The sequence below is a fragment of the Populus nigra genome, chromosome 19, assembly GCF_951802175.1.
Source record: "Populus nigra chromosome 19, ddPopNigr1.1, whole genome shotgun sequence".
In the NCBI taxonomy this organism is placed as follows: Eukaryota; Viridiplantae; Streptophyta; class Magnoliopsida; order Malpighiales; family Salicaceae; genus Populus; species Populus nigra.
This window is the reverse complement of record NC_084870.1, coordinates 9,742,649-9,754,405: the sequence shown is the minus strand read 5'-3', so window position 1 is coordinate 9,754,405 and position 11,757 is coordinate 9,742,649. Positions and strand designations below refer to the sequence as shown.

The window sequence follows — 11,757 nt, the reverse complement described above, 5'->3', positions numbered from 1 at the left end:
TTGAATATCTTTTTTTTAAAGTAAATAAATAAATATGTAGGTGTTATTAATGTATTTTTTGATATCGAGTAAAAATATAATTATAAATAAAAAAGTTCATGTTTATATATAATAAAATAAAATAGAGATCATATGTGTTAATAAAAACATATAAGATCTCAAATTAATTTTTAACATAATATAAAAATAAAAAATATATTACAATTGTTACATTGAAACACTATTTACTTTTAGTTTTGTATAATATATTTTTGTCAAAAAAAAGTGTAAGGAAAAAAAATCACAAAAAAATTTCTAAAAAAGAATTACAAAAGAATGAAGATAAGAATAAAAAAATAGTATAAATAAGTTAAGTATAGAATGATAAATATTTAAAATGTAAACAATAAAAAAATAATATTTTTTTAAAAAAGAAAAAGTGTAAAGAAAAAAAAAACATTATAAAAGGATAAAGATGAGAAAAAAATATTGATAAATAGGCTAAATATAAAATGAAAAATATAAAAACGAAATCTACTTTTTTTTTCTTCTGAAAAAACAAAAAAACAACAAATTTACCATCACTACAGAACCGTTGCAATAAAAAAATTATTTTTTTAATTATATTATTCTTACAGTGAAAAACGGTTTAGTATATGTATAATAATACTCCTAGGTAAAAAACCTCAAAGAAATCAGATATAGGGATTAGAAGATTTTTCAGTTGTTCGACTGAAGGAAGCCTCGGGAGTGTGAAGCTAATCTAATTTAAATTACCGTTACGTAAACGACTTACGAAAATTACCGTTAGTACCCGTAGCCGTGCGAATTAGAAACGTGAAACATTAAAAAATGAACTCTATAAACCAAAATAATAATAATAATAATAACAAAAACTCGACACGCAACCTCAAAATCCAAGACAAATAAAAAAGAAAAAAAAGACCAAAACACAAACAAGTAGTCAATCAATCAATTTCTTTTTGTAATTTCCAATCATACCCGTCTCTCTCTCTCTCTAACAAAACCCAATCCTTCTCTATCTCTCTCCTTCTGTCTCTTGATGGAAGATAATTCTAACAATTCATCTTCCATCACGAACCAATCCCCATCCCTAACTTAACAAACCTTAATTTACCGCCCAAATTCACAATTCACGATGTTTTCGTGGAATTTTGCGAAATCGGCGGAGGCGGTACTGTCGCGGTGGGCGATGAAAAGGCTGTGCAAGTTTGTATTGAAGAAGAAATTAGGGAAGTTTATATTAGGAGATATTGATCTTGACCAGCTCGATGTTCAACTCGCTGAAGGCACTATTCAACTCAGTGATCTTGCTCTCAATGTCGATTGTCTTAATGAAAAGGTAAAACATTTAATTCAAGTTTTGTTAAGCTGCAAAATTTGCTTTTTAAAGTTTGTTAAGGTAAAGCTTTCAGTTACATGTTTCTTATTATGCTTTTTTTTATTAATTTTAGCGGCATAAACAGTTGGTCATGTTTATTAGTTGCTTCAAATTAGATAACATTTTAGGGTCCTTTGTTTAGTAATTTGTTATATTTGTTTATGTGCTATATATATATATATGTATATATATAATTTTTGGTTTTTGAATTGTTTTTAATTGAGGTTTGAAGGTTGTTTTCTCACTGGAGCAATTTTATTTGTTTGGATTGAGTTTTCTAGTTTGGGGCAGCGGCATCAGTGATGATAAAAGAAGGGTCAATTGGCTCATTGTCGGTCAAAATGCCATGGAAGGGTAAAGGTTTTCAGGTTGAGGTGGATGAGCTTGAGCTTGTACTTGCACCCTGTTTGAAGAAAAGGAATTCACCAGCTGACGACGAGACTAGTAGTTCTAGTCAAGAGAGTAGACATGGGCACAAGGAGGTGGGGAGGTTTGGGAATGATTTGATGGAAACTGCTCAAAAATCTAGTTTTGTTGACGTTCATGAAGGCGTCAAGACAATCGCAAAAGTGGTGAAGTGGTTTTTGACTAGTTTCCATGTAAAGGTTAAGAAGTTGATTGTTGCATATGAGCCATATTTCGAGAAGGATGAAAAGAAGGTTGGGTGTCAAGAAACTTTGGTCCTCAGAGTACCTGAAATAGAATGTGGAACCTGTGTTTCTGAAGAAGCTAACTTAAGTTCTGATGAAAGAGTTGAGAACTTTCTAGGCATTAGTCAGTTAATGAATTTTATTAAGTTTCAAGGAGCAGTGCTTGAACTTCTCAAAACAGATGGTGTTGACAATCAAAGTTGCAGTCCATGTGTGTCAGATTCAAGTTTCAGTGAGCAATATTCAGGGCACTGCCGATCAAAACCTACAACTACTATTGTGACTGGGAAAAAAGGTGGATTTTCAGGGAATTTAAAGCTAAGTATTCCTTGGAAGAATGGTTCATTAGACATTCACAAATTAGATGCAGAGGTTTGTGTGGATCCTGTAGAATTAAGACTTCAACCAAGCACAATCAAGTGGTTCCTACTTTCATGGGAAACTTATAAGAATATTGATCAAGATGGCAGGGGGGATGCACATTATAAATCAACCGAACCAGTCTACTTTAATTCTTCTTCTCATTTCCATTCTTCGTTATCTATCCCTGGTGTGGTTGCTAATGATAAAGTGAGCCCTGTTCGTGGTAGCCTTACATCTGCCTTTTCTTCTTTCACCGGGAAAGAATCAGTTAGTGAAGCAATGCTACCTGGCTCACATCTTATATCTGACTGGGTGCCAAATTCTATTCAAAACGAGAAAGATGGTATCCAAGAAGAATTAGACCTTGGAGCAAGGTTAGTGTATATTTCTTGCTATTGAGTTCCATACACTTTTTTTATCACTCTACCACATGGAATTATGGTACACAGGCACCTGATCTTCTAAACACTATGGGTGTTTATCAAATTGCACAATTCCCCTAGTACTCTGGAATTTTAGAATTCAGCTTTGAGATATGCTTGGTGAAGAGGATTGTAATTCTGCAAATAAATATCAATCTTTAAGTCCATAAAATCTTTTGCATCTTTAATTCCATATTGTATTTTCTTTATGCAGTTTTGATAATCTGAGTTTCTTGGCCTATTTGCAGTGTGGACCAATTTTTCGAATGTTTAGATGGAATGAGAAGTTCACAATCAGCTCTGGGAAGCAGCGGGATGTGGAACTGGACATGTTCTGTTTTCAGTGCATTAACTGCAGCATCCAGCCTTGCTTCTGGATCTTTTCAAATCCCTTCTGGTATGTGCACTTGTTGCCATGTTTAGTCTAAATTTTGTGCACCATCTTTTCAATCTTATCATGTATATTGCTCCTCATGTAATATCTTGGATATAGCATGTTTCCCGCATTGCCGTATTATGATATAACTTTCATTCTCATTTAGAATCTAGTTTATTATTCCATTTGGCATCATATTGTTTCATGGGATATATCTGGCTTATTAGAACATATACATTCTTAATACATATAAAGTGCATCCATTCAGCTCTTTTGGTTGGTGGACTAATGATTTTGTTGTGTTTATATCTTTTCTTACTAGCGATGACTGTTGTGCTGTTAATGCCTTGCTATAGACACAGGAGATATTCATTGCTATGTTTCCAGTACAACATTTGTATTTGATGATACTTATTTATCATGATAAGGTTTTCAGACTTCAATGGTATTTTTTTTCAGATATCTGACCAGTACTATAATTTTCCTTTCCTTCTTGACCATGTGCAGAAGACCAGCATGTTCAAACCACCCTTAAAGCGACTTTGGCTGGAGTTTCTGTCTTGCTATCCTTTCAGGATGAAGATCAGGAATATCTGTATGGTCAAAAGAGTGAACAGAATACTGTTGGACTGGAGATTCGTTGTCTTAGTGCAGAATGCAAAGATATTTTTGTTGTTTTGCAGGTAATATTTTCCTTGAAGAATTAGAATCCTACTATGATGTGCATAATTATTTAATCTTTATTGGTTTTCTATGATATTCCTCTATGCTAACTGGATAATTCGGCAAGGTCAACAGGTTTGTCCTCAAGAAATGAGGTTTGAAGGAACAGTGAAGTGTATTGAGGTTATTGATTACTTGTACGATAAAAATGATGCCATGAATAGTCACTCGACGGAGTTTAGTAGTGATAGCAACAGTCAAACTGTTTTGATCCAGAATCTGCAATCTGAAGTCCAAGGTGTTCTCCCTCCATTTCCTCATTCAGATGAATTAAGTACATTAATTGCACCAGGAGTTCCATTTGGAAATGCGACCAAGATGAAACTGCTTGGTACCTCAGGTGTCACTCGGTGCCAATTTACTGTATATTCTGATTCGTCAGATGGAAATTTTACTGGAACAAAGTCATTTTCATTGCAACTGCCGTTGTTAATATTCTGGGTGAACTTTGCTTCAGTAAACGTGATACTGAATCTTCTGAAGGATGCTGAAAAATCTGTTGAAAGGAGTATCCAGAGGAATGGATTTCCACCTGTCAATAAGAAGCATGAATCATCTCATGGAAATATGAAAAAAGGTTCAAGTTCTAGGGTTTCAACATTGACCTCTACAGAAAATTTGCAAGGTAGTATATCAGTCCTTAAGGCGAGGGTAATACTATGTTTCCCATTTGTAAGTGGTGGAGATATTGGAGGCCACTCTCCCTGGAATCAATTTATTGCTGTTGATATTTCTTCACCGTTGATCTTGGAAAGCCCAACATCGAATTCCAGTTCGTGGAAAAGGCATGCACCAAGGACCATATGTTCTTTGCATTTGAATGTTAGTAATCTCAAGGTTTACTTGGTCAATCCAGCATGTAATGATGATGGAACTACCTTGTCTACTTTGATGCCAAGGTATAGATTTTGTGCACAGAAGATTGTGTCTGTGAGTAATAGAGCTGATTGCCTATGTACAATTAGTATGCTTTGGCAGGAAGACCCCGTGACTGGTCCTTGGATAGCTGAGAAAGCCAAGTCTCTGGCAACTTCAGAGGAATCCAGGAGCAGGAAAAAAATCAAGGTGAAAGGATATGAATTTGCTAGTGCAACTGCTGCAAAGGATCTAGGAGACATAAATTTGCAAACCAGAGAAGAGTTAATTTTGAGCTCTGCATTCTTCTTGCATGTTCATCTGCTTCCTGTTGTGGTGGATCTTAGCAGTTCTCAGTATAGAAATTTGCATTGCCTTCTAGATCAGATGATTAATGGATTATCAGGCATGGCCTGCGATGTAGATGGTGTTAGGGAATTGTCTCCAGCCAGTCAAACATCAATTCTTGTGAAGTGTGAATCAGTAGATTTTTCAATTAGACCAGATATAAAGGATGACATAAAAAGTTCATTGCAGAGTGAACTTCCTGGATCATGGCATTGTTTAAAACTGAAAATTCAAAAATTTGATATTCTGTCCGTCTCAAATATTGGAGGTATCAGGGGTGCCAATTTCTTTTGGCTAGCCCATGGAGAAGGTAAATTATGGGGTTCCATCACCGGAGTTCCAGATCAAGAGTTTCTTCTGATTTCTTGTAGCAACTCCACTATGAAACGTGGAGATGGAGGAGGTTCCAATGCATTATCTTCTAGCTTGGCTGGTTCTGAAATTATACACATATGGGATCCAAAGAGCTCACATGATTTTACATCTGTTAGTGTCAGATGTGCCACAGTTATTGCTGTTGGTGGTCGCTTGGATTGGCTGGATGCAATATCCTCCTTCTTCATTTTGCCCTCTCCTAAAGTGGAGAAGGCAAACAATGAAAATCTGGCAAAGGGGGATTTGAATGCCCCTTCTGAAACTTCTTTCATTCTAAAGTTGGTTGATATTGGAATAAGTTATGAGCCTTACTTGAAGAAGTCAGTGGTTAGGGATCTTCATTCCGAGTCTGGCTCCTCATATTCCATAGAAGAAACAGGTGAGCCGCACATTGCTTGTCTATTAGCTGCATCTTTGTTTTCTCTTTCCAATACAACAACGGAAGATTCTATTGATAGTGATTACAAAATTAGAGTGCAAGATGTAGGGCTTCTTCTTGGTGCAGCACATGAGAATATTGGTGGCACTCATAGTGTGGAATATCTTCATAAGATGGGTTATGTGAGAGTTGCCCATGAGGCCCTGGTTGAAGCAATTTTGAGAACTGACTGTAAGAATGGCCTTCTCTGGGAGGTAGAATGCACAAAATCCCATATTTATGTGGAAACTTGCCATGACACTACTCGCGGTCTCATGTGCCTGGCTGCTCAATTCCAACAGCTCTATGCCCCTGACTTGGAGGAATCAGTTGTGCACTTGCAGAATAGGTGGAATGGTGTTTGTCAGGCCCAAGAGAGAAACGAGTTCAATGATGAAGGTCGGATTTTCAATCATGATTGTGCGCCTTCGACTTCCCAAGTTCATGCCCCTACTGCAGATACAAAGAGTAACCTTGGGGTGGTTGGCTTAATGGATGAGATATGTGAAGATGCATTTCACTTGCATGAGATTCGGGCATGCCGGTTTGATTCCAGTGGATCAGAAATTCGTGTTTCACTTGATGAAAGTCTCCTCGGAGAAGCTTGCAGCCTAAGTGTTGAAACTCCTGACTTCTTCTCGAATGATCTCTCTTATGATTGGCCAGTGCCTTTAATAGGCCTGGAAAGTAATCAAACCACATTTCTACAGAGTGGTTCTTTCCCAGAATTTATAGAAGGCTATTGTGTGTCTGATTTACGCCCTTTGTCAGAATTATCCATGGGCAGGCAGTCACCACCTGAAAAACTTAAATGCGTATCCAAGAATTTTGGCAATACAGATCATGGAAGAGGAAATGGTGGATGGTATGGGGATGCCCCTTTGAGCATTGTTGAAAATCACATTTCTGGAGCAAGTAGTGAAGCTAGTGTGAATCAGGTTTTGGAAGACCAGCTTCCAACTTTGCATTCTGCAAGATCTGATGATTTTGGGAAGGCTACAGGACGTGTACTTTTTAAGAACATTGATGTGAGCTGGAGAATGTATGCTGGTTCTGACTGGCAGGCATATAAAAAGAATAGTGATCCATGTAGTCATACTTGTGGAAGGGATACAACTGTTTGTCTGGAGCTTGCATTGTCTGGAATGCAATTTCAATACAATGTCTTCCCAGTTGGTGGAGTATGTGCATCTAAGCTTTGTCTCACAGTTCAAGATTTTCATCTTTCTGATAAGAGTAAAACTGCACCGTGGAAACAGGTAATATAAAATTCTCATTCATGATATTTAATTATTTTGTCATTATTATTATTTTTTTCTTATAAATGATGTTTGAATTAATATACATGTATGTTTTTTTTGCAATGAAAGATACTTGGATATTATCATTCAAAAGATCATCCTAGGGAATCCACTTCAAAAGCATTCAAGCTGGACTTGGAAGCTGTCAGACCAGATCCTCTAATCCCTCTTGAGGAATACCGGTATGTTTTTCACAAGTCATGATTATTGAGTATTGTTTTAGTAGATGCTTTGATGTGTTGCATCTCTGTTTTGGAAAGCACTGTCATACTTTTATCTGAAAAAAAATTCAACATGCAATGATTGATGTCAACCTTATAACCGTGGTTTTTATTTTATTTTATTTGTTATAGTGTCTTAATGGGGTTGGCAATCCACCCTATCCTATACATGTGTTCTTTTATGATCTTACTCAAAATATCAATTGATGTACATATTGGCCCTCTGCATCATTATATCACAATTACACTTCATGAACTAGAGCCAACCTTATAACCGTGGTTTTTTTTTATTGTATTTGTTACAGTGAAACACACTGTTTATAAAAGTGCTGACTCAGTGTTAATGGTCACATTTATTCCTTCCAGGTTACGCATAACTCTCCTTCCTTTGCTATTGCATCTTCATCAAAGCCAACTCGATTTTCTCATTAGCTTTTTTGGGCCCAAAAGCTTTTCAGCAGGCCAGTCTTCGGATCAAGATCAAAACTCAGATGGTGTAAAGACTTCTGCAACAAATAGCTGTAATCTTGCAGGACATACAATTGCAAATGAAGCATTGCTTCCCTTTTTTCAGGCCAGTACAATAGGGACCATGCATGCCATTCATCAAATGACATGATATCATTACATTACATGTCCTTTGTGTTAAGATACCATTTGAGTGCCGTCATGTGAATTGGCCGGGGAGATGGCTAGCCACCACTCAAGGGATTGTCTTACTTCCATGCTTATTCTCTGATGGCCTGAATTTTCATTGAATTATTGCATGAAAAAGAAGATGGGTTTGACTATAAATAATTGAGCTAGGCCATGATTTTCTTGATTTTATCTGTTTTCAGTTCTTTATCATATTCCAAGTTTGATTTTTTAAAGTCAATTCTATGTGCTGATCACATTAACTTATTTCAGAAGTTTGAAATATGGCCCATTATTCTTCGAGTTGACTACAGTCCCCATCATGTTGATCTAGCAGCATTGAGCAGTGGGAAGTATGTGGAACTTGTGAACCTTGTCCCCTGGAAGGTGAATATTTTGTTATTCCTGTTGAATTTTATGAAGTTCTGTTTGGTAGTTATTAGTGTTGAAGTTTGTTGATGGAAAAAATCAGTTTTGTGGACAAGTCCTGCTTACCAGCTCTGATTATTTATGTGTTCTTCTTTCCACTCTTGTACATTTGATAATAAGTTTTGTAATTGATTCATCATAAAAAGACACAAGTAACATTCAAATGCTTTCCAGTGGGATTGGGTAGGGCACAAGCTAATTTTTACACTGCGTGTATCTTGCTATTGGTCTAAATGCCTGGCCTTCTGTTTAGTGCATTTTATGGCCATTCAGTAATAGATAGAGGTCTGTTACAATTTCAGATGGCAGGGATTTTTTTGTTCGTAAAAAGATGACAGCAGATCAATAATTCTCACTCAAATATTGTTGTTTTGCATCTCCAATCATTTCCTTTTAAACAATTATTAGAAAAACTATTATTCAGTCAATTCCCAAGACAAAAAAATTCTGCACAAAATATAACTTTTGAGAGTTGCCAGTTGGATGTTCTCATCACTATCAGTAAATTTTGATGCAGGGGGTTGAACTACAGCTAAAACATGTTCATGCCGTTGGTGTCTATGGCTGGGGCAGTGTATGTGAAACAATTATAGGGGAGTGGTTGGTGGAGATCTCTCGAAATCAGGTCTCAGTAACATCAGACATACTACTTATTGGGAACTCTTATGATTCATTTCTTCTATCAAAATGTTTTATGGTGTTTATTTATCTCTCTCATGCTTGTAGATGCATAAAATCTTGCAAGGCCTTCCTACCATCCGGTCCCTGGTTGCTGTTGGTTCTGGTGCTGCAAAGCTTGTTTCCTTGCCTGTTGAGAGCTACAGGAAGGATCATAAAATAATCAAGGGAATGCAAAGAGGCAAGTCATTTTGTGTTGAACAATTGCTTAGTCTCTGGCAGTAAAATTTGGGTTGTTGCATTATGTTGTCAATGTTACCAGATCATTGTGTGTATCACATGATGACATGAGGTGCTTATATTGCATCTTTGTGGTGAACATCTCTATTTGTCACACACACACACACATCCTGTCTAATTGGTTCGCTGTTTGTTTGCAAGATAAAATTTTGATCATGAAATTTCTGCTAGGTTGCTCAATAATAATAGAACATGCTAGATCTGACCAGCATGTCATTAATATTATAACTGTTTTGGCGCTTTATTGAATTGTCTCTGTTTCAATTGTTCTATGATACTGTTTTCCTCCTTGACTAATTGTAATTTGTGTTTTTGCATATATTTCTGGTTAGAATGTCTTGACCTCCGAGTTTAATACATGAAAGTAATCATTATTGCTAATTCTCTTTCCCAGGTACAAGTGCATTTCTAAAAAGTATATCGCTTGAAGCTGTTGGATTTGGGGTGCATTTGGCAGCTGGGGCTCATGATATTTTGCTCCAAGCAGAGTATATTCTTACAAATATACCTTCTCCTCCTGTGTCATGGTCTGTACAAGCCAAAACTAAAGAAAATGTAAGATGCAATCAGCCAAAAGATGCCCAGCAAGGAATTCAACATGTAAATTCCTCAACTTGCCTTGCTTTTTACATGGTTGCTCCTTATGCTTTCTGTAACACTTGAAAAATTATATGCTGGTATCATGTAGTTTTGGGTGCATTTCTTTTTTTAAAAAATAAGCAGATAGGAATTTTACGGCCCTAAAGACCATCGTGCATTGGAGTTGGTTTTTGATTGCATGGAATGGTGTCAGAGGATGTATAGCTGACCAGACCCAACTAGTTTGGGATTAAGGCTTAGTTTGCTATAAAGAGCATTATACATCCATATGTTTGAGGAAATAAAACAATGTATCAATGCATGTAGTGTTTGTTCCCCTAATAAAGTTGTTCTCTCAAATTGGCAGGCATATGAGAGTCTCAGTGATGGCCTGGGAAAGTCCGCTTCTGCTTTAGTGCAGACTCCATTGAAAAAATATCAGCATGGAGCCAGCACAGTAACTGCCCTGGCAACTGCTGTACGGGCTGTTCCTGCTGCTGCTATAGCTCCTGTTTCTGCTTGTGCAGGTGCAATGCATTATGCTCTTCTTGGCCTTAGAAATAGGTCAGTTCCTCTTACTTTACCTTTTGGTTCTGATTCTGATTAGATCTAGTCATTTTCCAATTTAATGAGATGCAATCTTTTCAATCATATATTTACTCTGGTGAGGATGCTTGCAGCCTTGACCCTGAACACAAAAAAGAGTCCATGGAGAAGTATCTGGGTTCTTCAAAGCCAAATGACTGGGATTGTTGAAATGCCTGAAGAGACCATTGCATGACTACAGGATAGAAGGATTCTTGCTGCCCTCTTTACAAGAGAAGGTCACTGGAGATCTTGTTTGTCATCATCATAGCCAACATGTATAAAGTGAGTTGAGGACTCTACCACTTGGGTCTTTTTTGAAGACTTTATAACACTAAATAAAATGGATCTTGCTTCAATGGAATGAGAAGCAACCCGTTTATGTCGGTGGTCCAAGTAAACATGGCATAGAATTTCTGGTTTTGGCATTCTGCTGATATGATTATTTAGCTGTGAAGGTGTTGATACCTGTTAATTGTGCTGAGTGACTTTTTCTATTTTTCATTGCTCAAGTATCTATCAAGGTTTAGAATTTAAAGTTTTCAGTATCAAACTTTTATATGGTAGTTAGAAATACAAGAAACTATGCTTTGATATATCCATTGTTTGCTGCAGGGTCTCTAGCAGTGCATAAAATCAAAAGACAAGCATTTAGGTTTTTAAACGTTCTCCTTGTTGCAATGAAAAAAGAAAGACAGTCATCCTGTAGGTTATAACTTGTTTATTCCCAAGCCCTCTTGTCCTTACTATCAGAGTCATTTACTCTGGATTTATTTTGCTGTTGCAGGTGCGCAGTTGACAAGACCATCAAACAGATTCTTTTCCGTCCGGATGGCTTGGTAACATCGTACATTTTGTAAGTAGTCACTGATGCTTTTAAGATTTTAGCCATACAGATTGAGAATTGTAACTATAGCCATCCATCCAAATTGGTTAGCGGGTGATAGAGAAAATTATCCATATTCTTTGATCTCCATGACCACAAGGTATGTTGTTTCTATTTCTTGTACATAATTCTAGTGTTTTTCTGGGGAAAATACTGTACATAATCCATTTAATGCTTAAAGAATTGCAAGGTTTGATCATTTAATGCAGTCATCCGGTTAAACCTCTTTATAGGGTCTCCACCCTTCAGCGGCATATTTAGAACTTTTTAAAACTGGAGAGAACTTTTTAA

The 11,757-nt window shown here is 36.6% G+C and overlaps 1 protein-coding gene across 3 annotated transcripts; it reads left to right on the top strand.

Annotated features, from left to right (window-relative positions):
• Positions 1 to 931: 931 nt before the first annotated feature.
• On the top strand, positions 932 to 11,665 carry LOC133680405 (autophagy-related protein 2-like). 3 transcript variants are annotated; one of them, XM_062103333.1, is made up of 15 exons: positions 934 to 1,342; positions 1,663 to 2,768; positions 3,065 to 3,213; positions 3,700 to 3,875; positions 3,991 to 7,170; positions 7,282 to 7,394; positions 7,800 to 8,007; positions 8,343 to 8,456; positions 9,016 to 9,123; positions 9,225 to 9,357; positions 9,811 to 10,016; positions 10,363 to 10,559; positions 10,676 to 10,865; positions 11,196 to 11,285; positions 11,368 to 11,665. In XM_062103333.1, exons 1-13 carry the CDS (start codon positions 1,139 to 1,141, stop codon positions 10,749 to 10,751), a joined length of 5,970 nt encoding a protein of 1,989 aa, XP_061959317.1. In that variant the 5' UTR covers positions 934 to 1,138; the 3' UTR covers positions 10,752 to 10,865; positions 11,196 to 11,285; positions 11,368 to 11,665. The 3 variants fall into 3 exon arrangements, with proteins under 3 accessions (XP_061959318.1, XP_061959317.1, XP_061959316.1); XM_062103332.1 differs by lacking the exon at positions 11,196 to 11,285; XM_062103334.1 differs by lacking the exons at positions 7,800 to 8,007; positions 8,343 to 8,456; positions 9,016 to 9,123; ... (4 more) ...; positions 11,196 to 11,285; positions 11,368 to 11,665 and adding an exon at positions 7,739 to 7,772 and having other exon boundaries at positions 932 to 1,342.
• Positions 11,666 to 11,757: the final 92 nt, after the last annotated feature.

What these genes read in the sequence shown, in the direction of transcription:
- LOC133680405 (XM_062103332.1), top strand. Translation starts at nt 1,139, where the DNA reads ATGTTTTCGTGGAATTTTGCGAAATCGGCGGAGGCGGTACTGTCGCGG. An exon ending in GAATTAGACCTTGGAGCAAG is followed by an intron (nt 2,769 to 3,064) that starts GTTAGTGTATAT and finishes GCCTATTTGCAG; the next exon opens with TGTGGACCAATTTTTCGAAT. An exon ending in CTTCTTGGCCTTAGAAATAG is followed by an intron (nt 10,560 to 10,675) that starts GTCAGTTCCTCT and finishes GGATGCTTGCAG; the next exon opens with CCTTGACCCTGAACACAAAA.